This window comes from Strigops habroptila, chromosome 3, assembly GCF_004027225.2.
Source record: "Strigops habroptila isolate Jane chromosome 3, bStrHab1.2.pri, whole genome shotgun sequence".
Taxonomy (NCBI): Eukaryota; Metazoa; Chordata; class Aves; order Psittaciformes; family Psittacidae; genus Strigops; species Strigops habroptila.
In genome coordinates, this window is record NC_044279.2 from 24,708,048 (window position 1) to 24,735,565 (window position 27,518).

At 39.3% G+C, this 27,518-nt stretch overlaps 1 protein-coding gene across 4 annotated transcripts in view; it reads right to left on the reverse strand.

The window, feature by feature from the left end:
- Nucleotides 1-27,518, reverse strand: part of KCND2 (potassium voltage-gated channel subfamily D member 2) — a 291,609-nt gene that overhangs the window by 10,914 nt on the left and 253,177 nt on the right. For all 4 annotated transcript variants that reach the window (XM_030478894.1, XM_030478893.1, XM_030478892.1 and 1 more), the window contains one exon: nt 8,906-9,068. In XM_030478894.1, coding sequence (XP_030334754.1) covers nt 8,906-9,068 — 163 coding nt within the window. The remainder of the gene's footprint in view (nt 1-8,905; nt 9,069-27,518) is intronic.

Genomic DNA, 27,518 nt, shown 5'->3' on the forward strand with positions numbered 1-27,518 from the left:
AAAATGCAAATGACAGAAGGTTTATTTGTTTGCATGCATCAGCTAAGGAGCACAATGATTTTGGAGAAGGGATTGGATAGATAAACATGTAAGAGCCTCTTTTTCTTTGCATTGCTGCAACTGTGCCACTCCTTATGCCTTGTGGGTCAGGAACTCGGGCATCCATCTCAGCTGCTCCTGCAGTGAAAATTTTTAAAGGAGAATATATTGTTCAAAAAACATAATATTGCAACTGCCATGAGCTGGTTTCTCAGAGTCTTCTGGATTTTTAGAGTAGCAGAACATGGTAGTGTTTTTTATGCTGTCTCCCAGCTAAGGTCCTAAATGCTTGCTAGACCTTTTGTCTGTTGACCTCTTCATGTCTGTTGGTATAATCAGACTTAATACTTGTCATCGTTTATCATAATCTGATTTTTTAGACACTGCAGGGATCAAATTGCTGAGAGAGATTTGAGATTTCTTAGGTGAGCTTCATTGCTCATGAAGGTGACTTTCATTCCAAAGTGGAAGGTGGCTCATGAGTGAAGGACTCTGCATCCACTGACTTCTGTACAAAAGCAAGAAACCAACATTAGAGGGAAACATGAGGAAAAGACTCTTTCATGTAGTAATGCGGAAATCAGAGGCTTTGGTGGCATTTCTAGCACGGTGTCCTGATTCTGTAATTTTTGTGGCTGGTTACATGTCTAAGAGAGAATCTGGGTTTATCTTTGTGGTTAGGTTTCTGATTCTGAAAGCCAAATGCTGAGCATCATTTGGAGTTGAATGGCTGCTAAAGCACAGAAGGAGACACAGTGAAGAACTTAAAAAACTGACTGATATATTAATTGAGATTTTCACATCTGATAATTACTCAGTTGATATTTTCAGAAAATAGAGGAAGCATTTTCCCCTCTTGCCCCAATTTCTGAGGCATTAAACATCACCATGAAATGATTGAGAATCTCTGAATAGAGAAGCAGCCTGGCCACTGCAGCGCCAGATCTCTCTAGCATGATTAATAATTAACTGACTATAAGGAATAGCTCAACACCACGCTTCTTTGCACCCACAGCCTCAAACTCACAGATCTGCTCAACAGCAAGCCAAGAATTCATGACAGCTAACAGCAAACACGGCTAGAACCTGGCTGATGTTATATGTAACATATTTATTAGCTTTTAACTGTTCTGAAGGAAAGTTAATGCTGTGCATGTGTGCATCACTGAGTCAAAAAGCTTATGTGAGAGGCTGTTGCCTGATTTTGTGATATATTGTCTATTTTAGAATAGCATATTGGTTTGTTGCCTTCCTCGGTGCACACAGCCATTCTAGCAACGCAGTTAATGCATTAATTATACTAGTAGTAAGGAGCCAAGTGCCCCAATCACCTGCACGGTGCTTCTGCACAGGTCAATTCCTGCTTTCCCCTTCCTCCTGTTAGCACTGGAAGGACATCTGCAGCCCCACACTCCAACACCCTGAGCAGGTTCCCAGGGGCTGGACTGGAGGGTAAATGTCCAGTCTTTCACTTAGCACCATGACAGACCAGCCCTGGGCAGCTCAGCGTGCTGTGGTGAGCCACCCAAGAGTGCAACACTCCCACCCTCAGGCTCACATGGGCTCCTTGGTGGCACATCCAGGGCTACCAATGTGGATAGGGCTGAGTCCTCAAAGTTAGCAATTAAAAATCCCCTTGGGCGGGTAGAAAATAGGTTCTTTTCAAGATGGAGCTCTTGAGGTGCAACACCTGTGTGATGGGATGAAGGCAGGGGGAAGAGCTTTACCTATGCCACAGAATATTTATGGGTTGGGTTGTGTGCACTGGGTTACGTCCGTAAATATATTAAAGGTCTTTCTTAGTACTACTGTTTAGCCTTAGGAGCTTGAGACGCTTTAGAGATGCCTTTGCAGGGTGCAACATAGAGTCCCATAAATAAGTGATTTTAGTCACAAAAGTTTTAGCTGTGGTACTCTTCACTGTGCTTTTCATACTGGGACATTTATTAGACTTAATGAACATACATTAGTTATGCTTTTCCTTTTGGCATGCATATTCATTTTCTTTTGCAGTGATTGAAGCAATAATTATGGTGTAGCACCAACTAATAAAGATATATAAAAAATATAATGGTTTATCAGACTATCTTATCAATGTGCTGCAACACATACAATATGAAGTCTGTACTTCCCATGTGAAGTTTTAAAATTGCTTTGCAGATATGAATTTATTGCATCTTAAAAAGGTTTTGCGAGGTGAGTAGTAATAGCTTACATCTTTCTAGCTGAGGCTCATTCATATGGCCTGGATTTACATCACTTACCAAAGAGAAAAAAATAAATTTATTACCAGGACAGGAACCAGATACTGTGGCTTCCATGCTTATACTTCAGCTTACAGAAAATTCTCCTGAAACTGGAGGTGTTTACAAATCTGTTAAAGTGATAAGATTTCTTTTCAGTGCTTCTGCCTGATTTATATTGGAGCCTGTAGCATGAGCAATCTAGTGACTCCTCACGTTCCTATCAAGGAATCAGTAGAAGCTCATGTCAAGAACAGGATTGTAAGGGCTCTATGCTGGGGATTGAATTCCCATGAAGGACACCAAAATGATGTGATGGCATCAGGAAAACTGTGATTACAGAACAACTGCTTTTTCCTTTAGTCTGCAAACTGCTGTGAGATTTTCCCTGTTATCCATTGAATGTAACTCTGATTTGGGTAATTTTTATGTTGTCCAGGACAAAAACAATGTAGATGAAATACAGTTATTTATTCTGATGAAATTCCACCATAATAATCTTGTCTGAAACTTCCGGAAGAAACTGATGTTCAGATTCCCTTGTATTTGCACTGAACTTCTCTTTTGAATTAATTGCCTTTTTTTCCTAGCTTCAAAGCTTACAATTTAGAAGTGGATCCTTGTCTATGACTGCACTTACAGAAACCTTACAAAGGGAATTCACTGTTATTCAACAACAGCTAGCTCTGTCAATTTTAGAAATATAAACATTTAATTTCACAAGCTTTTAATAAAGTGCTAAATGTAGCACCATAGGGTATTTACAACATTTGGCTTTTAACACTCAGGATGCCCTCAGCTGTCCAGCTGTTTTAAGAGAGAGATTTTATCAGGAATACTTTAAGACAGGGCTTACTGCAATACCGTGAATCATTTTTGGCAAGAGCGTGTCTTCAATTTGCTATGCAAGAAACCTAGATAGCCTAGGTAATTTAGTACTTAGTTCCTGCTGTCACTCTTCTGCTGCTCTCTAGACTACATAACTATCTTACTATCACAACTCAAAACCTGCTAATTACTTACCTTATGATTATTAACGATCTTGTAGAATTAAAATACAAGAATTCCTTTGCAGTCATTCTGTGTGTACTGGTTTTTGTTGGAACTGAGTTAATTTTCCTCATAGTAGCTGGTATAGAATCAATCATAGAACAGCGCAGGTTTTAAGGAACCTTGAAACACCATCTGGTCCAGCCTTTTGTGGGAAATGGAGCCCAGATAAGATTATCTAGCACCCCATCTAATCACATCTTGAAAACCTTCTGCAAGGGGGACTCTACCACGTCACTGGGGATGTTGTTTCAATGAATAATCGTTCTTATGTCCAGATGAAACCTCTCCTTGTGCAACTCTTACCCACTGCTCCTTGTCTTCTTCATGTGCCTCCTTGTGAAGAAAGTCTTCATCCTCTTTGTAGTCACCCTTCCAGTAATGGAATACTGTGATGAAGTCTCCACTGAGCCTTCTCCAGGGAGAAAAGACCTAACTCCTTCAGTCTTTCCTCACATTGCAGGTTTGCCAGCCTTATGGAACTATGTTTTGGATTTGTGATTAGAACAGTGTTGGTAACATGGGGTATTTTGGCTACCGCTGAGCAGTACTTACACAGCATCAAGGCCTTTTCCGCTCCTCAGAGTGTCCTGCTGAGTAGGCTGAGGGTGCACAAGAAGTTGGGGGGGACATAGCCAGGGTAGCTGACCCCAGCTGACCAGAGGGATATTCCATACCATATGATGTCATGCTCAGCAATAAAACTGGATGGGGATGGAGGCTGGCAGGGGCTGCCCTTGCTCTGGGACAGGCTGAGCATCAGTCAGTTGGTGGTGAGCAATTGGGTTTTTTTCGCATAATTTTTTTTTCTTGTCCCCCCTCTCTCCGTTGCTGCCCCCCTGTCCCTCCCTCAGGACTCACCCATCACCCCCCTTCAAAAAATTATTAAACTGTTTTTATCCACACCCATGAATTTTTGCATATTTATCCTTCTGAGTCTCCCCCTATCCCACTGGGGAGGAGTGAACAAGTGGCTGGGTGACAGAATTGTCCAAACATCAAGTCACATAGTTTGTATCAGTTTTTGTTTGGCCTTTCATAAACCCATCCTGTATGTTTGTTTTCAAGTGAAAAATCAAGCTCGGATTTCATGCTCCAATCTTCTGATTTTCCGTAATTGCAAATAATTGACTTTAGATTAGCTGACAATAATTTACAGGATGTCAGCATGTAGCAGAGAAGGAAGTGCTGTTTACTTTGTACATTAATGGGTATGGAATTAAATAAGGTTCATATATTTGTTGAGTTGTTCCTTGCTTTCACAACCTATCCAAATTACTGTTCAGTAAACACAAGCTTTACATGCTTTTGTGCTAAATTCAAAAATCTTGGGTAAGTTGTTCTCTTAGTTATGTCTTAGCAACCCCACTGACGTTAACAGCCTATTTCATCTAAAGAAGTCATAATAGCTAGCAGGGTTCCCTACTGCAAACACTCAGCTCTAGGTGCTGTTAAACAGTTGTTGCAGTTTATCCTAGAGCTATTTATATTTATCTAGTAAGTAATTATTCATAAATTGACAAATACATCATGTAAAATCAATAAATAATAAAGCCAAGCCAATCTTTAGGATAGATTTTGGTATATGAAGATAGAAGACCATACTCACATGAAAGATTCAGGTTGAGTTTTATCTATTAAGTCAGGGTTTGGAGCTGATGACAGTTGTTTGGGTTTCTGTTAGGGCACCATGCAAAATCACTCTTGGGATAAAGTGCTTGGGTAACTAAATTAAGGCTTCTTCAGCTATCAGATAATGAACAATAGTGAGCAGATGGACCCCCACTTAGGACTTGCTGGCCAAGAGGATACAAGGCTCTTGCCTTCAAAATGTGCAGAAAAATAGATGTATGGAAAACAGGGACAGCATCTAGCAAAGAATGCTTCATTCAGGGTAAGGTGGACATCATCATCATAAGAGCTGTTGCAGTACATAGGATGGAGCTTTGCAGCCAAGCTGCCACCGGGTGGCCAGACAGTAGTTCCAAGAGGGTAGCTATGTCTCCTCCTTTCCCTTCCCTGTGTTAGTCATCATCCCAGTGAATATGGCACTGTGAGGGTCTAGCCATATCTTAATCCTTGATTGCCATCAAATATGGAATAGGAAATTGTATCCAAGCTTAGTTTACCTAAACTTTTCTTTTTCCTTTTCTGTCCTCTCCTTTATATATGGACCAGTTGCAGCACATCTGTCATTAACTTTGCCACCTGAAGGCACTGATGGGCAACCAAAATAACTTGGCCTCTTGAAACTGTCTATAGCTGAGAAAAGCTCCACAAATGGGATTTTTCAAACCTGTCTTAGTAGTGATAAATGTGCGTGAGGAAAAGTCACAGTAAGACTACAGGGCATAATTAGTTCTGCCCTGAATTACAATTGTCAGGGTATGTCAGATCCTTGGACCTTATTATCTGATAGAAGAAAATGTTCTGATAAGCACAGATGAATACTTTACTAGTATTTAAAGTACTCCAAGTACTTTACTTTTTATTTGCACCTCTTTTTTTTGTTTGATTGCCAGTGAGTTCCTGTACCGCAGTGGAAGGTTGGCCTCTCCTGACGACCTATCGGCTCTATTACAAAGTGGAATTTAAAGGTAATTACAATGTATTCCATGGTTGGAAGTAGGATCTTCCTTTGAAATGCATTCGAAATGAGATGGTATATATATACATTTCTTCTTCCATCTTCTCCTGAGCCTTAATGTATAGCATCTTTTGGCCAAAAAGAAACAAATGGAATCATCTAATCTTGAATGACTGTGCAGAACTCAGTAAATGCATATGCTGATGGTCACATGGCTCTTGAACAAACCTAAGTGACAAATTCTTCTTCTACTGAAAATTGCCAGTGCTCCCGTACCAGATTTCAACTTTAACAGAGAACTTGCTCTTGAATTTCCTTACAGACCAAATGTTTTGCCATTTCTGAAGGCTATCTTGATTAAACTTCTGTATGAGATACTGATAAAGTAAGTTACACAATTCAAATACACAACTCCCACAATCAGATGGAAGCTGTTGTAGCCAGCGGGAGGTACCACTGCCTGCAGGGGTTCATGCTGTGCTCCATGAAATAGCACCTTCTTTCAAGCTTATGTTCTTCAGCCTTAGAGAATAAGAATAAGGTTTGTGCCTAGGGGAATACTTATTTCAGAAAGCTGCGAGAAGCTTCTACTGTATTGAATGAAGAAGGAATTTCAAACTTAAATAATGTGACCTTTTTGCTTGAATATTCTTACACAATGCAAGAGAACCCTTCTGTGAAATGCAAGGCTATATTTCATCGCTAAATATTGCTAAGTATGGACTATACAGTACCCAAGAAGTCCCTTTTGTTGATTTTTTTTCAGTCTCTCAGACTGATATTCAGTTCAACATCTCAGCCATTTTAGATAGACAGAGATCAGCTTTGCAATAGGAGATATAAATGAAACACATATCCAGTGCTAAGTTAATCAGACCTCAAAGCCATTTTCTCTAAAGCAAGCAGGGCATAAACACAGTCAGAGGAAATCTCTTATCGTTATTGTCGGCATTGTTCTGGGGAGCAGAGAAAAAACACTTGGCAAGACTGCCATTTATAATTTCATATTCCTATTTGAAACATAAAATGAGTTCACTGTTTAGCAAGGAGAAAAAGTCAGTTATTAACTCAAGCAGTTTCTATTCAGGAAGAGATTATGGGGAATAACAGCCAGTCTGCCAATCTAATTATTGCAAGCAAGGTATTTTCTAGTGTCTGTCTCTTTCTCACCAGCAAGTGTAAAGCAGGCATAGAAAATTCTGTTTCTTGACATGCAGTAGGAGACAGTTTCTATCTGAAGTAAGGCTGGTTGTGTCTGCAGTTATTATGAAAGCTCAAAACAGGCACATTGATTGCTGGGATCAAGCAGATATGTTACCCATGACTGGTGCAATGCTCGGAGGCCCAGTAATGAAGCATTGTGTTTTGGCTGATGTATACTGTTCTTTGCTGCCATTACACAAACAGAAGTGGAAAAGTTCTTGACAGAAACAACGCAGTGTAGAAGTGACGTGTCTCTGCATGTCCCAGCTGTGAGAGAGGGGAATGCACAGCTAGAACTAGCATGTGGGATAAAATATCATGCAAAAGGGTGGGTGGAATTAGTAGATAGGTAAGGTATGGTATTTGGTTCACTGAAGCAGCCTGTATTTGAAATCAGGTTTCTGAAAAGGTATGACATTTCTGTGATACACCTAGTTTCTTTTATGGCCATTTTCCTCATCTAACAGCATTCTTCCAAGATGCGGCCATTAAAGGGTGCAATATTTTCAGCCTGAGATAATGACCGACTTGGCCATGTACCTCTGTTTCTCCTAAAGATATTCTGGGAATTGTATGACTGCGTACATTTATTTCACCTCCTTTTTATGAAGAAAACAGTCAAAAAGGTGTCCAGAAAGAAACAAAAAATTTTGTATCTTTAAATCTGGTGCTTTTGTCTATATAAGGCAGATGCAACCTGCAGCTAGCTGTGTTTGCTGGTCTATGTATGTAGTCTCCAGCAATGGCCTGCCTGCACACCTCTGTGGGTAATGATCCTGCTCTTCCTGGATCTCTGGAGATTCAGAACCCCTGAACAGAGGCCATGGGACCACAAAAAGCTCAAGTGGTGACACCTTAGCCTTGGCAATATTGCAACCTGTTTTGCAAACACTAGTCTCGATGGCCATCAGCAGAGGAGCAGAAAGTAATGCATCTCAGCTCCCTTATCAGAGCTCCAGGTGTCAGTCGAAGCTTTCTAAGATGCTTAGCATTGCAGGGTTGAGCGAAGTAGATTGGTATTAGTACACCGGCTGTGATGTTGGGAGGAAGCTGATTGCCCAGGCTTGGCTGCAGCTCTTCTGGAAATAGCTCTTCCTGACTCCTGACCTTGCCCAGATGGGTCAGGGAGGAAACTGTCTTGTTGAAGAGCTAGTTGATACTTTAGTGAGAGACTCAGCACATCAAGGAAGCTGGAAAATCAGACTTTTGCTTTTGGCTTCTCCCGATCAAGATTTTTATTTTTTTTTTCTGAAGCCTTTTAAGCAAAGTAGGTGCAGAGGAGACAAGTTCCCCAAAAATCAGATTCCCCAGAGACTGAACCCGGAAATTAAACACATGGATTAGTGGAGCAGGCTGCTAAGAGAGATGGTAGAAATCATTATTAGGTTTTTTTCTTTTTAGTTCTTCTTTTTTTCTCAGAAGATGCTCATGGAAAGAAAGTCTGCCTGAAAAACACAGAAGAATCTTCAGTGGGTAGGACTGCAGTGATTGCCTGAAAATACCAGATCTAGTCTAACAAGTAGGATGAACTACCACAACAATAAATCTGTAAATTTTGACAGAAAAGATAAATGAACTGTGTTGTGTTTTTTTGTTGTTGTCTGATTGATTGTTTTTACTAAAAATAACACAGTATTTGCATCTATGTCATTGGCTAGGTGTGTGGCACATATATATAATAGTCCTTTTGCTAAGAAATACTCACTTTGAGGATGCACGACATATAGAAAGTCATATGTTATCAATTGCTCAATAACAGAAGGAGGAAAAATTAGGAGCTCACCTTTTGTGCCCTGCGCTTGTCTGCTCGTTGATTCTGGTGGTAGATACGGCTGAAGTTGGAGACAATTACAGGAACTGGCAGAGCAATGACCAAGACCCCACTCAGGGAGCATATTGAGCCAAAAATCTTGCCAGCTATTGTCTTTGGCACCATGTCACCATATCTGGATTAAAGGAAAAAAAAAAAAAAAGGACAAAATCTCTTCTAAATATTGAATTTCAAGATTAATTAATTGTATAATAGATTTTGCTTCTCTTGCAAGTAATACTTGCTGCATACCCAGTGTTGTGCATCCTGTCCACCAAACTGTGGGTATCTATGTTTTACCTGCTGTAGTCTTCCCAGGCTGCCTTTATTGCAATGGAGAGTGAGAGACCTTGCTAAGAGAGAAAAAATAAATCAGTGTTGAAGTTAAGTCTTTACTCTGTTTGCTTGTTGGAAGAACTCATCACTTTCCATTGGCAAGATCATAGGGACGCTATTTGGTAAGTTAGATGCCAAGCTGAATAATCTGTTGTCTCACTTAAGTTGATACAATACTTTCACTTATGAGGGTAGCACATTTTTGGTACAGGTTGTCCAGGCGATTGTGGAATTTCTATCTTTGGAGATTTTCAATACTTGGCTGGACAAAAGCACGGCTGATCTAACCTACTGTTGTTGATCGGCTGCCTTTGAGTGGGGGACTGAACTAGCTGACCCCCAGAGGTCCCATCTACAGTCTAGACAAAAGCAAACATGAAAAATTCAACCCACAAGCAAGCAACTAAACAAATTCTAACTGCAATTCCTGGCAGTGCTCAGAATTATTAGGGCTACAACCTTTCTTTAAGATGCTGGGTATTGTTTCACCCAGCAAGTAAAAACATAGTGCTACTGAAGTATGTAGAGGCAATCCAGTGACAGCTTATCAAGAGATATCAGCTCCTTACACTCTGTAGAGTGCCATATTCTATAAGATAAGTATTTAATTACATACTATGGAATTTAATAAAGAGATAAATTACTTTCAAGTACTGTTTGGATTTTATCTTTGCTGGATTTTAAGTTATTATTAAGCATTGATTGTGGCACATGAGTTTTGTATGCTTGTGAGCAGGGAGGTAGCACGTTCCCTATGACAAAGGATTTATAAACTGTTAACACAAGAAAAGGTTAGAAACAAAACTGCAGGAGGGGCAGTGTTTGGAAAATGCTATGGAAAACAAAATCCATCTGCTTAGCAGGAATTGGAAAAATAATAAAGTCACATGGTCCAAATCCTGCACCTAATCATGAGGAGGGGATAAGTGGATGAGGATATCAGATGATGGAGAATCTGTATGGGCTTAGAGAACACCTTCTAGTAATGAGAGCTCAGCGTATGTCAGAAGGATATGTATCGCTTTGTAGGTGAAGATGAATGGATTGAATTTTGTAAGATAAGAGTAAGGTGTTTAACATAAATATTCAAATAAGTTGTCATCCAAGCAGATATAATATACATGATCAAGTCTTAGACTATTGACAAAGATCATGTTGTGTAAAATAAATGTTTATTTGCTTTACACAGCATGCTCAAGTGTAAAATATTCACAGGAAAAAATACATTAATATTTTTACTAATATCCCCCCTCCAACCTACTCAGAATTTGAATGCTATAGTTTCTGATTTTTTGACATGCAAGATTGAATAAAATACACAATGTAATAGAATCTCTTTTCTAAATTATTAATATAGCTGGTCTTAATGACAAGATACATAAAACTGGAAAAATACTAGAAAGAAATCATGCTTTCCTTCTCATCAAGATTTGCATCTCACATCATAGGCATTTTTGTGCTTATTTTCCTAAAGCCAGAGCTGACTATCAACTGTCAGGAGTGATGCATGCCCAGTTCTTCCCTTTGAGCAGGGAAGTGGATAAATGACCTTTCAAGGTCCCTTTGACAAATGGGATCCCCGACACCTAACTCCCTTTTTTTTCAGGCAGAGTGGTGAGGAGAGTGGTGAGCATGGGGCCAGGGTGGCGAGCTTAGGGGAGACGTCCTAGGATCTAATCACTGATAATCATTGCTGGTTTAGTATTTGTTATTGTTTTACATGAGCCTTTTAGATACAATGCAAGTATTTTCTTAAATTGAATCAAAATGTATCAGCAGAAAGCTATTTAAAAGGCACTGTATAGTGACACACACCTGACACAAACAGATCTTGAAATCTAAAATTTACATGTGTGCAGCACTACTGGAACAGATCTCTTAAACCAAATTCCTAAATCTGTATTTAGATGCCTATCTTAGTTAGATGCCTTGAAATGCTAAATTTCTGAACCTTCATAAGCTCATATTGTCACCTGTGGCTGCTGTGGACAGGAGGCATTGCTGGCTCTAATTAATTTGGTTTGAAGTTGCTCAGGGATATAGTTCATCCTGTTAACAATGTGACACTATAATTATGTGAACCAAGTGCAGACTGAAGCTTTCGGAGTGGTGACAGGAACTATTAGCTGATCCATCTCTAACATTTCAGTATTTACATGTGGACCTACTCAAGGAGATGCCTTTTTACAGTATTTCAGTGTTATGGAATGAAATAAGAACATAAGGATTGTTTGATACATGAAGGTATTTTGCAGTGTTTTTCTTGCCTTCTGGGCAAAATGACAGGTAGGTGGATATACTGCTTATTTTAAAATAACTTGCTTTTGATTATTTTTCTACTTCAGCTTGAAGAAGTTGTAATACGGTGACATTTTCCAAAGGTAATGTTGCTTGTCCACTGTTTAGTGCTAATAATATCTTTCACATCATTAATAACTCTTACATAACTAGTTTTTCTCCTGTTGATGAACACCGCATTGGAGATGTTGAAATAAAATTATAGTCAGAAAAAATTACTTCCAAGAAATTAGCTTTCCTGCACAGGGCAAGAAACATATTTGCTCTCCTTTTGGACAGTGACACAGATTTTAGTCTTGTGTAGGCATGCCCAGAATTGTTAATGAACTTCCTCCTGCTGGATTAAACATTACAGTTAGATACCTCATGCATCACTGAATGCTACCAGTGGAAGTGGATGACATAAAGTGAAGGCAAAATTTCTTCCTTTATCCCACCTGCAGTGGCTTTATTCCTTATAAAGTCTAAACTAAGAAAGAACATCACTTCATTTTCAGATGGCAGGGTAGTTTTGTGGTGCTTGTATTTCAAAGTGGAAAAATTATACTTGATCTCTAAAACAAATTCAAAATTCTGCAGAAAGTCTGATTTCTTCAGTCATGGAGACACAACAAATATGGAGTCTTCTTAAGCAATTCTCAGAGTCACTCTTCAAAAGGGAACAATTTCAAGGTTTTATCTAGTGCTACCCTGCTTGTTTCATTGCTCTTCAGACTGGAAATGCAAACATATTCTCCTTTACATGCTTTTTTTCCCTAGTTGCAGTCTTTTCATAGTTTTGTATATAGTCTGTTCCACATATGTCTATTATTGTGGCCAAAGCTCAAGTCAGTCCTTAGGCATTTATGATTTGTACTGACAATCTGATTTTGTAATGTCAAAAGTGTCATCCCAATATTATATGCTCTGGATGATTGAAGAAAAAGAAATGTTGTACTGATCCCTGTTATCAGTCAGGTGCATTCTACTTCATTAGCCAAAAAGGGAAGGGAAAAGGCTATGACAAACTAGAAGTGTCAATCAAGTTTTATCATATCACAAGTCAGAAACTACATGTTCAAACTAATGCCTAGGTTTCTCTTGACGTAGTCCAGACAGGTCAGGCATGTGCTATTGCTTGCAGTCCTTGGCACCTATCTGCTCACCAAGTGACATCATTCAGGGATGAATGGATTTAAAGCCATGTGTGTTTGTCTCACTTGTTTGCATTCAACAGGTGACAGACCACTTCTGCGTATTTGACACCTTAATGTAAGACGAGAGAGGAAGCCAGTGGATTCCTTCATTTTGCAATTACTGGATCTTTCAGAGTACTGTTTGTGTAACATGGGCATGATTTAGCACTTTGCATGACAGATTTGGTGGCATGAAATGAGCCTGAATCACACACAAAAGGCTGAGGTGTTGTAGGAGCTTGGGAAACACGAATATATTTGGGTTTACGAATGCCCAATCTGTAATCTAAGCACTGCCACTGCAGAGCTTACCTGTGGTCATCCACCTACCAAAGCAATACTGCTTTTCTAACAGATGAGTGGAATATATGTGATGTTTCATACCCATAATTCAAGAAATCTCGGACAACAGAGGCTGTATTTGTGGCATCATCAGTTACTTATCTTATTCCTGAATCCAATGAAGACTGGGTTTTGACGGCTCTAAGATCGAATATTTCATTAGTCAAAGATCTGAATTATTACTGAAATGAGTCATACTTTTTAGCTATTTTTCCTTGATGTGAGCAGAGAAGGTCTTTTCTTTAACAATCTTAAGAAATGAGAGGAACAACGTTGCTATTTAACTTCAGTTTATTTGAACACAAGAGTATTTTCTTTTTCAAGACAAAAATAAGTGTATTTTGGAGGATAAAATAAGTAATCACAGAAATTGTAATTTAGCAATATTTTTGTGTGTGTTTGACAGATCAGAAATTCGTATTTGGAAGAGCTTACTTTGGGTAGAAACACCCCCCACGCCCCACCCCTAGGTGACCTCTACACCAAAACTGTGAAATTGTAGGACATATATAGTAGAAATAAATCCAGGATGTGTATTTTCACAAAGATCAAATAGTTTAGTCTGATACTGACAGACACAGTTAAGGAAACAAATTGTCAATATTAAAAACAAAACTAGCTTGCAATAACGTTTTCTGACATAAGAGGGCATAAACGCCATTAAAAGTAAATGTAAATGCAAAAATATCTTAAAATGCATGTTACAAATACACGTGCCCTCTCCCACCTCCTTCGAATTAATTTACATTCTTTAAAAAAATATTACATTGATTGAGGTCTGTTGTCTGCTCCCATACATCTGCTGAAATGGGAAGCTAGTAACATTTTTGTTTTCAAACATGTGAAACATGTCAGAAAATAACGGAGTTGTAAAATAAACAAAAAGCCATTAAAATTAACTTGCTAATATTTATTTTAAAGGAAATTGAATTTTTGACCAGAGAACAAAGAAAATGGTATGAAATCCATGGAAACAAAATCTTTGTAGAAGCTGGCATGGAAAATCTTTTCATGCGTGGGAGACAAATTGTATTTCCCAGTGGATTTAGCATGTCATCCAGGCAGAATTCAAGCTTCTTGCCCTGGAGCTGATTAATGGAATGGTTCCCTGCCTTTCCAGGACAAGGTCTATGCTCCCATCCTCCAGCTGATTGCCTGCTCTGGGCAGAGTGAATGCTTTACCCACCTGGGGGGGATGATGATGGAGCTGCTGCCCTCCTGCCTCCTGCCTGGGCTAATGGCCTTTCCTGTACAGGCAGAGCCCCAAGAGGCTGCTTTGGTGAGACTTTCAGTGAAGGTTATACAGCTGCTCATCGGCCCATGCGTTTAAGGAGCCAGCCACCCAACTGGGCATGCGCTTATGTGCCGACACATAAGGGGAGAAGGGGAGAAAGGCAAGAAAAGCAATTCCCAACCTCTCTGACACCAACAATAATCATGATGAATCTGAAGCCTTACCTAAGTCTTAAAATAGCCTTATGATTTTGGAAAAGTAATTTCTAATAATACAAAACATTGTCATTAGCGTGGGATGTGGAACATTACATAGATTATTTCAAATTTTATTCCAGCCTGGGGAGACTTTGCATAGATTGCAAAAAATCTTCCAGGTTGTTCTTACTGCTGTGAAGGTCCCTGTGTTGCAATAGCTCTCTCTTCTGCTCAGTAGTGATGGACGTGCTGCCCTCTGGGGTTCACAAAAGTTCCTCCAAGCCGGCCAGAATGATTGGTTGTGAATGATGAAAACCACGTTTCAAGAAGAGGCAGCTCTCCCTGGGCTTTCCATCCTGCAGTGCAAGAGAGTCAGACAACTGCCCCTGCACCTGGCTGAGTTACCAGTTTCTGAAACACAAGATTTCTAATACAATGCAGATTTTTTTTTTACCCGCATGTGCACCATGGCTTTCATTCAAGAAGCTAAAACAGGTTTGCACAGGTGGGCTTTAGTACTTAGAGGTCAAAAAAAGGAACTTTTGCATGGAAAAGCTGAATCACTTGCCCGAGGAAACACTCCTGGTTTCTTGCAGTCAAGACAGACATCTGGATAACCAATTTCCTTCTGTTTTCATTTACCATACAATATTAAATCCAAAAAGGTAAAAAATATCTTTTTTGTCACCTCTCCTTCACTCCATAGGAAAAGGTAATATCCTAACTGTTCCTGAGCTGCCGCAAAGCATCAGAGAATTATGATGTCTGGGTCATGTTGTATATGGGCTATTTAAGCTACCAGAGCTATAACTCAGCAGACTCCTAACAGCTGCATTACAGTTACACAGACAAACTACTGAGGTGGCATTTTATTTTGTTTTGTTTTTCTCAGATTCTAGAGGCAAAAATGAGCATGTTTGTTTTTATGAAAAAGAGAATATTTCTGAATGGATCAGACACTTTAAGCATAAGAAAAGCAACATGGCAGAAAAACTGTTCTTGATGCAAAAGTTGCAAGCTGCTTTTCCTAGTGTTACCTAAATCATGGGGGTTCTCACCATGCACTGGCCACCAACCACATTCATAGGTGAAAATGGGCCTTTTATAGAGTTTGCAGGCAAAGGAAGCTTCACACAACCTTTCACATGGTAGCAGGCTTTGTGGCAAGTGAGATGCCCTCACCCTGCATGGCCCCCACCAGCACCTGTGCCTTCTCCGACAAAAATTGAGAGTGAGAATGGGACAGTCACTGCTGAGGGTCTCTGCACACTGCAGCAGGCATTGCCTTGTGTTCCCAATCCCCTTTTTGGCTTTTTAAAAAAATGATGTAATGTCATGGCCCGTTATGGAGGACCTCAGAGTTGAGGCTTCCAGCACCAGCTCCTGTGATGGAGATGCTTACCTGCTGAGAGATCTGCCCTGTATTGGGTGGGATTTTATGTTTAGTACAGCAGATGAAGGACTGTCCGTCAGCAATAAAATCCATCAGCTGAACTGCCACACACTCCACAAAGGAGGAGTGACTGGTTAAGCCCTACCTTTGTGCTATCATGGATGTGTGAATAAACCGATCTCAACAAACTCCCTTTGCGATAAGACTAGCTCTAGGGCTAAGCAGATACACTATAAAGGAGCAAATATCATTTAACCACTTTAACTTCGAGACCAGTTAAAAAAAGACCATCAGTGAAGAATAAAGACTATCCATTTTGAGAGCAGAAAAAGAAGTGCGATGCATAAAGCAGCATTACAGAGATGTCAAATTATATCTGGCAATTGCAAAATGGTGTCCTTGTCTAAGGAGGGTACTGTAAATTGTTATAAAGCTGTTCCCTAGAGCTTCCAAGCTGCTTGGTGACTAAATGCTGGCAAGTTGACACTAATTAGTCATTTATTTTAACATTACATGCAGCAACAGATAATTTAAATTGCTACTGGTAATAAGCTTAAGTGGAATTTCTAAATAAGCATTTCAACTGTGTTGCCTTAAGGATTCAATCTGTACATTTACAATTTGAAAAATATATAAGTTGCTGTTTAGGATCTAATTCTATTTTTAAAACACTACTGTATGTGATTGTGAAATGATCCAGGGCTAGACTTGGAAGAATGAGACAGAGGTAGGTAAAAATATCTTAATTTCTTGAAAGTGCCTTTAGCCCTTAAGAATACTATATCTAATTAACATAGAATTCACTTATTACTTTGTTGTATTACATCAGAATTTCAAGTCTTTAAAATACCACAGTGATAAGCAGAGACAAAATGCTTGGCTGGATAATAATTCATAAGATGGTACAAATAATTACAGGAAGAATATACTTCTCCTCTGTCCCTCAGAGACTTTCCATTTTCTGGGGCCTGATGTACACACTCAATTTTTTCATTCTGTTTTATGTGAAGCCAAAAGTAACTTAAGAGAAGAAAAAAAAGGCAATTTGATCTTTGCTGCTGTAGTTCTGACTTACTTCCCTAAGAGAAAATGTCCCAAGGTCTTTGCTCCTAAAAATCAATGACTTGTATTACTTACTTAGTCAGGACCTAATTTTTCAACAGTTCCTTCTTTCAGTGCATGTGCCCACACACAAACAGACATATAGGATGAACTGACCAGCTCTTTCAGGGTTTAGAAACAAACAAAAGAAATACCAGTAATAGCCTAGACCAAAGCTCCACCTAGCCTAGTATTCGGATTCCAAAATTTAACATGAAGCAAACTAACAAATAGGCAAAATAATAGGCTAAATAAACATAATGTCCTTGAATTCTCTTCCATCCTCCAACTATTTACAAATAACTCAAGAAGTACTAGAACTATAATTTCTTTGTAGTTAGTGATCCTTAGTGGATTGCACTTCCATGGGCTTTATTTTGTACCCTTTAACCCATGCACATTTCTGGCATTCACAGCACTGTTTGGCAGTTCCTTGGTCAGTGTCCTTTTGACTGTTCTGGCTGTGGTTCCTTGCTTTGTATGATGCCCTCAACCAGGTCCTTTCAATAAAGCAGCCGGTGCGCGATCTCTAGCCACCCTCCTCCTGCTGCTTGTGTCTTCATACCTATTTACTTTTATCTCTTTTCTAGCCTGGCAATTCCTACTCTGTTCATACAGAGTCTACTCCCTATATTTGATCATACCTTTGCCCTTTTCTGGATATTCTCCAATTATTTTATACTATTTACAGTAGAACAAGACCAGAACAGCACACAGTTTTCAAAGAAGAGGTATGGACAAGTTCAAAATAGCTTATTTTTCTGGTGCCAACTTGGACAGCGAGCCATGATTATTAACAATGTTAGTGTGTGATTCCTTGCTATTTCTCTGTCCAAATCTTTATTGGTGGGAGCTGGCGAATTTTGCCTTACTTCCCAGATTTCCATCACTGTCAGAGGAAAAGGAACAGTTAGACCTCCGGCACAGCATGGAGTTTTTGATGACTCTCATGACATAATCCGTACAAAATAATCGTTGAAATGGCACAGTTCACCAAGCACCTGTGCTAAGTAGAGAAAGCACTCCTAAATTTGCACCAACATTTAGGTTAAAAGAAATGCATCTTTGTTTGTCCTGTGAATAAAAATTTTTAGAGTTTTTTAATTTCTTTGTTTTCCTCCTTTGTTCTTTTAGAAAATCCTTTCTTGGGAGAACTGGACTAAAAAGCAATACAAAGTTAAGAGACAGTGTTTTATTTATCATGGAGAAATGAGGACATAGGAACCAGGATGAATGCACACCAATCCCAAATGCTCAGCATTTTAAATAAATTGATACAAATATAATAAAGACTTTCCAGCAGTTACTAGTTGAGACATTAACTGGAAGCAACAGGAACATCAGGATACAAAAATCTCCACTTTCAAAAGTACCACCATCTCTAGCCACTCTTCATACTAAAAGTTAGGGGTGAAAGATGGGCTATGCCTTCAATTGAGGGTCTGGCCATAGTGCCTAGTAAAGACTGAATAAAGAACCCATGGTACAGGTAGTAAATGAGAGCAATGTGAGATTTATTGACTACGACAAGGCTGGCTGTAAAGAAAGTCCAGCTGCAGGCTCCATTGCTTCCCAGCAGGATGGACGAGGGTTTGACACATCCTTCCTGGGAAACGATTCCAAAGGCAGCTGCTAAATATCACTGATCTCCCACACCTGACCTTGGTTTGTGGATGCTCTCTCTTCTTTCAGATGCCTCAGGAACATGTGGAAGATGACAAAGCTGCACATTTCTGCATTCTTCTAGGAACTCATTCTTTAGTGACTAAAATTAGGATTGAGCTGTGAAGCACAGATCTCGGTGCAGATTCAAATGCATCTTTCTGGAGCCCAGGGGTGTGTTCTGATGTACCACCTTGCTCCAGTGAAGGGGAGAATTCTCCTATCAGAAGCGTGATTAGGTACATTCTGGGTCCAGTGCTCATCCCAGAAATATTGCTGAAAATTTTATGTAGTTGATTTCTCCTACAGATGTTCTTTTTGTTGCAATACTTGTGCTAAATAGCAGCAAAGTCAAAACAAAGCATTGATCTGCCAATCCATTCCTAAATTTCTCTTGAGTATATATTAGCCATCAGATCAAAATGCTCCAAGTATAAAATCACATTAACACTAGAAAAGTGCTGTGGAAGTTTGCAAGGACAGCTGAGTCTTTTTTTTGTGACAGCTACTGGGCAAAGCACTGAGATCAGTGAGTTGATTTCACTTGGGAATCAAATCCAGCTGCTCCCATGTTCAAGTAAAACTCTGACTGACACAGGTTTTAGCCACTGCTGGCTCTAATGCTGTTCAGGACTCCAAAAGGTAGATCAAGATCTAGAGATGATTTCCAGCAAATTCGGAACTCCTTGTTCTGCTTTTTTTCAGTAAAGTACTAAACAAAGTCCCCAGTCTGCACTGCAGGTTTGTCTTCCGGCACACCTTCCAACTTAAAAACATTCTGTTTTTTCTTCCACATTAATTAGTCCCATTAGGTAACACTGGAGTTTAACATATGAAAATACTGATAGTAAAAATATTTGAAAAGTGGTTTTGAAATAACAAACAGAATTATTTCCTTCCCTTTAAAAATAATCAGGACTTCCCATCCTCCCAACTTACTATCTATTACTTGTTTTGCTTCAAATACTTTCACCTCATTTGAAAATAGGCTATTGTGTCATGTTTCAGCACTAGCCAGTTAAGCCAAGCTAATTTTTTGTTTGCCAACACAACTACCAATGGACCAGTGTTATTTTTACATTCCTTCATGCAAAGCTGAAAAATACAAAACAGCTTGTGTCAGTGTGATAGTGCTACTGGCCTAACTCTCTAGGGATCTCTGCCAAATATTGAATACTTCAGTTAATTCTTCTCTAATGCTAACTCTAAATCTGTTAAACCAAGAGTAAAAACTACTTTAGTATATTTTTATACACACACATATATATATATTTATATACACATACACACTTAGGAAAGACTAAGAATTTTCCCTTTAAGGTAATAACAATACCTTTGTACAACTTCTGTGCACTTGAAGATTTATCACAGTCCAGGATCTTAGCATCCCTTTCTAACTAGTAGTCAAGAAGGTAATTTTCCTGAGAACATATACTGTTATTTTGCCTCTGAAATTCAGCTCTTTCCTATTTCATGACATTTTTCATGTCTTTCTGTTTAGAATACATTTGAGAAAACACATCCGTGGAAGTTACTACCTGCACCGGACTATATAGTACTTTTTTCCCTTGGTATAATTATCTTTTTTTGCTCCTTTCCAATTTTCAGAGATTTTTGAGCCTATTCAGGTAAGTCTAGGAAAAATGAAACAATTCACATACTTCAAGTTTAGCAAACAAAGCCTCTTCTGCGTTCACTCCAGGCTCCTCACAACTCAGCTTTTCATCAATGTTAAATCACCCCAAAACTTGAAAGAACAAGGGGATGCTATAGCGTTCAATCCTCTTAAAGTTTCCTGGTAGAGTAATTAGTTACAGCTGAGCATAGTTATATCCCCTTTCTTGAAAAGAAACCAAACGCCTGTGAGAGCTGCCCTGCCCAAGGACAGCTTAACCCTCCCCCTCCCAGCTGCCAGGCACTGCCTTTGCAGGCTGTATAAGCTTGGTATTGCTTAGTTTATATTATTTAAATAGAGAAATTTGTAATCATTGCACACGGGAAGTATTGAATCGATGGTTAGGAGACTAAAGTCCTCTTTTGTGCAGTGTGGAATTTGAATGCTTAACCACACTGGGTTTGAGTCTTGACACAACTTTGAATGAGTAACAGGATATGGAAATGTAGCAGCATGTTACAAAGAGTAGAAATGGGTTTGCCTACCTCTGTCAGTTTTGACAGTGCATTTTGTAATGTGACTTCTTGTGTGCTGGTAATTGGACTCGAGCCATCAATGAATCTCTAAATATTAGCACACTGCAATGACATGGTAATGACTCTCTGTCACTACTAAAACCATTCCTATCTGAATTCATGTCCAATAACAGAGAGGTTCTGTTTATCACTACCAATCATCTCAGTCATTCAGACATAAAGCTTCATAACACTGACCAAAAACGGTAGTAAAGAAATAAATTTTCCATGGGTTTCCTCTGTTTTTAAAATTTTCTCCCTTTCTGTTATGTACATTTAAACACTTCATGCCAGAGCCCTTTCAAAGTCTAACTTGTTAGAGACCACTGATAACCTTTGAATTTTCGCATGGATCCCTCAGAAATGGAGCTTCTGGACCACTACATATCATTTCCGTCACATTTTAAATGCAAACTCTCTAAAGTTGCAGTGTTCATTAAAAATTCTGGAGCTTTGTGGAAAATTTGCCAGATGCCCAGTGGTAAAAGCAAGGATTTTGGAGGTCATGTGAGGCTTCTCTGCCCAGAGAGATGGGAGTAGAGATACCACACAAGTGTACTCAAGAAATCATCCTATAGGAAACACTGGAAAGGGATTTTCTCAATCTCTTTCTATGCAGCCTGTGTTTCATAAAATGCTTAAATATTCAGCAAGCCAAGCCTGAAATTTGTTACTGTTTGAAGTGAACAATCAAACCACAGCTACAAGAAGTCTTGTATTTTTTTTAACCAATTGCTTTTCATTTTTCTAATTACAACATAGAGAAAATACCCACCAACAGTAAGTAAAGCTTTTGGAGACTGGAGCTTCCATGGAGGGTCAAATCCCTCATGTAGAAAATCTTTTTGATCCCAGCCCTCTGACAGCGGTTTGACTGCACTAAACACCAAGGCTGGTACTCAGGGCGAGCACCTGCACTTACTTCCCTACCCTTTGGAAGAAAAGCCTTGTCTTATCCTTTCACTTCTTCCGATTTTTAAAGACACATGGGTTTCACTTAAGATGATGATTCCATATGTATTTCTGGAGGATGTAGCCCTCCTTGTAGCACGGATCTGGATTCTGTGAGGGAGTAAGTATTCAGTCCCACAGAGCTATTTTGGCTTTTCTCCCACCAATTGGCTTACACTGACCTTCCCCAAAGGGCAAACTCCATTTTTAGGTGTCTAATTCTCCTGTCATCATTTGGCACAGCCTATGTGCAAATCGTTATGCCTAATAATTAGATACTGCAGTGCTCAGGGTTGTGACATGAGACTTTCTGAATCATTAATATTATGTCTCCTCTGTAATTCTTTCCCCGTCTGGAGGTTGTGTGTCATGCTCAGAGAAATGCTGTGGTATGTCAGACAGACATCGACGTGGAAGCACTGTAAAACTTGCCTGATTTTCAGTAATGGTTTCTGTGCTGCACATAAGGGCTCCTTCTGCTTATCAGCCAAGCAGTGAATTCCCCAAACCAGTGATTCCTGAACATTTTGAACCACATATTAGCTTTCTTTGAACTACCATGAACCTTTACAATCACATTGTTAATTGAAAATACTATAAAAGCAATACTGTTGATCATTGATCTTGGCCTTGCAGGCTGTGTTTTTCGAAGCCTTCATGTAAACAATATCTAAGCAAGTAAAGCTCCTCCTGACCAGCACTCTGACCATAGCTAAAAGATTATTTCCTGAGCCACTCTCTTTAGCTTGACCTCAAGGTCCACAACAGCATAAAAGAATAATCTCACAGTCCCTGCCTGTCTCCACTTCAAGTATAACTATGTATTCGATGTATTTATCTTTCTGTTTGTCAAAATCCATCAGGAACTCTAACCAATATACTCATACTTAACCAACCCTCATACTTAATTTTGCCTGGGCCATTCACTGAAAATTTTGTCCTGGGATTTTAAATTTCTACTCAACCTTTTGCTTCAAACTTTGTTTCTTTTATCTCTACAACAACAGGCACAATTTAATGAGGACTGCCAAACCCTCTCCTTTTTATGCATTTTCAATTAGTTTTGCTTCTCACTGAGTATAAATCTCTTTTTAGAGACCTTTATATAGCAAGTCTTCTGTCCTCTTCTGCTGTCAGGTTTGTTGTTTTCAGTGTGTTGAACGCTGACTTCCTTCCTTTTCTTGACTTTCTTACTATAGGTATTGTTTGTGCCCATGTTATAACTGCACAGCTTTGGGTATGGGGCAGGCATGCTTGGAGAAGAGTCAATACTGCAATCCTGGTGCAAAAAGATTATATATTTCACAGCACTGCTTTTCCATGAGCTAGATTGGGGTTGCCCGACAATTGTGCCCTTGGTCCTCACTGATTTTCAGCTCTGTACAGAAGTTGTATGTCTAGGGAATGGGTGAAGAAATGACTTGCTGGCTTTGAGCTGTTACATGGTACAAGAGGCAGAGGAGTGACAAGTAGGGCTGCATGTCACTGCTGTGGATGCTGTGTCATGCTGCACATGCTTAGCTCCAGAAGTGACTTCTACTCTCCTGTGGGAGATAGGAGTTGCTGTCTCATGATTGCAAGGACTCTTAAACTGGCTTTTAGCCCAGAGGTTTGACATAAAGGGTTACTGTAGTCTGAAAATCAGAGATGTTAAATTTTTTCAAGACTAATTATTTTTGAAAGTTATATTTTCAAGTGAAGTATAACTTCTGATGAGAACTGGGTTCTAGTCTCTCCACTTGCAGCTATAGTTTTCTTTACTCCAGTAGGGCTTCTTTTGTGAGTAACCATTCTCAGCTGTAAGTATCTGATGTTCATGATCTGGCTCACAACCTATATATGATTGCAGATGAGACCCCACCAATGCTGGTGTTAATGCTTTTTCTTGTGATGATAAGGCACATTACTTCATGACATAATCTGCATAATTCCTATTAATTTATCTACTGCAAGAGATCTCCCCATTTTCTCCCATCCCTTTTCAGAATATGCTTTGCTCTCACACATGTACTAGTCCCTTGCATCCTGCTTAACTCCACCTGGTACCACACCAGAGGTTCTCCTTGATGCTGTGTCTCTCAGTCAGTACCTTGATTTTCCTCATGGCTGCAGTTGCAAGCACCCTTCTTACAGGAAGGGCATGGACCTACTCCACTACCACATCCAAAATGCACAGTAGTGGGACAAACCATTCTCATCTTTTTAATTTCCATAGTTATGATTTTCATAGAAAGAGTAAAAATACTTCAAGCATCTGAAACTGAATAATCGTGTGGTCTTATTACTGTGATTTCTGTCATATTTGCTGGCTTTTCCTCTGGTGCATTTTAGATCATCCTTCACCCTGCTGGTAAACTTAGACTATGAGACATCAGTTACTTGTGCGGGAAAGCATAGATCAGTTCTGGGTGTAAGACAGCTAAAAACCCACTAAATCACTTTTTTATTGCTATCAAAGTAGGGCAAATTTTGGTTGTAAATATTAGGAGAGTTTTCTTCTCTTTTTACTCCAAAATGTGCCACTACAAGCTCATACGTCAGGTAGCAGTTCAAGCCCTCTCTCTACCACTTTCTTTCTTTAATGTGTTCATCAGTATTAACCACTAAATGCATTTGCCTTAGGAGCTGGGAGATCTCTACTTTCTATTACCAACATTGTGTCTCTAATAAGTAGGCACACAGGTACACCACTGCTCTTTTGCTCTTCAGAAAGAGTGGGAAGGAACAGGAAAAAATCTACAGGAGGTAAACTCTCACAAGAAAGAAAAGACCAAATTAATAGGAACTTCTTAGGGACTAAACCATCAATTTCTGTCTATGCCAATAATCAGAACACAGCTGAGCAGTATTTTTTCCTTCTGATTTTATATTACTCCACTTTGTTTTTCCCCTCCTTTCCGCAGCCTAAAAAAGTTCCATCTCTCTGGTAATCTCTGATCCTCACAGTCATAAGAACTATGTTCCAGTTATTCAACCTCGAATTTCAGTTTGTAGGATCACGTCCTACAGGCTTTGGGATCCTGCCTTCCTATGAATCTCTGTCACCATATGCATAACATGGGCAACCTGATACAGTTGAAGGTGTCCCTGCTCACTACAGGGGATTGGACTAGATGACCTTTAAAGGTCCCTTCCACCCAAGCTATTCTATGATTCTATGAGGATAACCTCACAGAGAGAGTGAAGAACAAAGGGGACAAGGGAAGAGAAGAAAGAGATGCCCAGACACATGGTTCCTCAGGAATTATTATAGACATGTCTCTGAGGACAGCCATATGTGTTGTCTTTCTGCTTGGTGATTCAGGTCTGTGAAGGTTAGGTGAGACAACAAAGTGATATGTTGCTAATCTCAGAGGGTGGGCAGAAGAGACATGCAACTCAATGGCTTTGCCCCCAGTGTGTTTGCTACTTGGTGCTGCTGGTATCCAACAGGGAGAAGGGCACTGCTTCTACTCTGAGGAGAGACTGGTCTATGGCCCTCAGTGGACAATACCGGCCACATTTTAGGGTGCAGTTGCTGGTGACTGGAAGACAGCGACAGCTCATGTGCATCCATCCTTCTTACATAATAATTATACAACTGTTACAAATGAGTGATCAAACAAAAGCAGCTAGATTTCCAGAAATACAGAGTTCATCAAAATGGAGGAATGAAACAGTGGTGTTGAATGCCTGTAAGCGCAAGTATTCATTGCAGTAACAGGACTAAGCCCTAAATAGTGCTGCAGAAATACTAAAGACAATCAAACCTTCATGACAGTTGAAGAAATTAATGCGTTTTAGCTTGCAGCTAAGGGATTGAGCAGATTTACTTAATCCTTAAAAAACCCTCCACCTTAAGTACTTTATAAACCTATGTAACATTATTACTTGAAAAATAAAGCAGAATGCGATGTAAACTAACAAGTATAATAAATGTTGTTGTTCTTCCAAAAATCTTTTGGACATGTCAGATGTAATTACGTTGACACTTATTTTATTCTATTCCCATAAAAGGGATGAATTTATGGAGGTCATGTACTGCATTATATCTAGCCCTTTTTACTCCGCTGAGCTGTTACTCAAGAAGTGCATTAGGGCTACAGGGTAGCTTTTGCCAAAGGCCGAGTGGCACCATAAAAAAAGAACACTTAGAAGGGGAGACTTCATTAAAATATTTCTCTCTTCCTTTTACAGACAAATAATTTTGCTTCGTTGGAGTAAAAATCCTGTTGTTACACAGTCATGAATGCTATTTTTGGTATCCTAGTCTCTCAAGGTCTCAGGGTAGCAGTCATGGAAGTCTAACATAATCTTTTTTGTACTTCTTCTATAAAGAATGCCATAAACCCCCATTGCAGATCCCATCTGCAGTATTTGAGGAGGGCAAGAGCACCTTAAGAAGAAAGAGTGGGGTATCTTCCCAGCTGAAGCCACTATAAAGGCAATGTGTGTGCCCTTACATGTACTGTCTGATTTTATTCACTGAATTACAAGGAGCTGGATTAGACCCCATAATACTCTTTCAAACTGGCAGGAGGTGGATTAGGGCTAAAACTACTGATAACAACCTGTTTTTTTCAAAAACAATCTGCACATGAGTTTTAAGGATTTAAATGCAAAAGATGTTTGTAAGCACTACAAGAAACTGCTTTTGAGTTTAAATTTTCTAGGAGGATAATTCCATAATGACCAGCAACTAATTACAAGTTTGTGTAATGAGTGTTCTTTAAGCTCTGGAGATACAATATGCTTTGGCTTCTAATATAAAAATGTCATTTATTAAGTAGAGTTTTGACATCAATGTGACAGGGAACCTAAACTAGGGGTCTTTAATGAAGACCACTTTCAAGGTAGTGACATGAAAAGTTTTACTGTGACATGGCACTATATGAACACTGTAGACTAAATTCTAACCTCATTTACACCAATGAATCCCTACTGGAATCAATGGGCCAGTACAACAGAAAAAGGGGTAGTGAATTTCAGTCTGAAAGCCAATCTCTGTCATCTGGAGTCATTCAAATAAGACAGCAAATAAGCTCCCTATTGTTGATGATGATGATTTATTACTGGTGCAATGCTAATAAGGTATACTTAGAGTAAGGCAGTGCCTATATTCCAAAAACCTTAGCAGAGCTTATAGAGACAGGAGATGAAGCTAAAATGGAGAAAAACCTGAACAGGAGTTAAAGTACATATTGTTGCTTATACAGTTTTTGAGAACATTGTTTTCTGATGGGAATGATACTTTCTGTAGTAAGAATGGTGGGATACATGATGTATGGTTGTATAGACCTTCTCATGGATTCACCTCCCCTCCCTCTGGAAAGCTAGCTGAGGAGTCTGAATTGGAGAGTTTTCAATTCTCAATGCATAGTTGAGCCATTTCCAAAGACTTCATGGTAACTTCTTTCTCATAATTATCTGAAAGCCTAGGTAAACTCAGGAGGTTTAACTACAGAGAGCTAAAAAGCAGAAGAAGTGAATCAGCCTACGCATTCATGTTCTCAGAAGCAATGTTCAAGAGGCTCAGAGACCAAGGTGGTGCTCTTTAGAAGTTCCTCAGACTCCCCTTCCAGTTTTCAAGATCAAAAATGTTTCTTCTCAACAGATCAGTAAATACTCAGGGAAATAAAACTTGTCTTTTCCCCTGAGATGCACAGAATTCTTCAGTTCTTTTTTTCTCCTTATTTGACTGCGCTTATCTGTCAGTGCATGCATACTC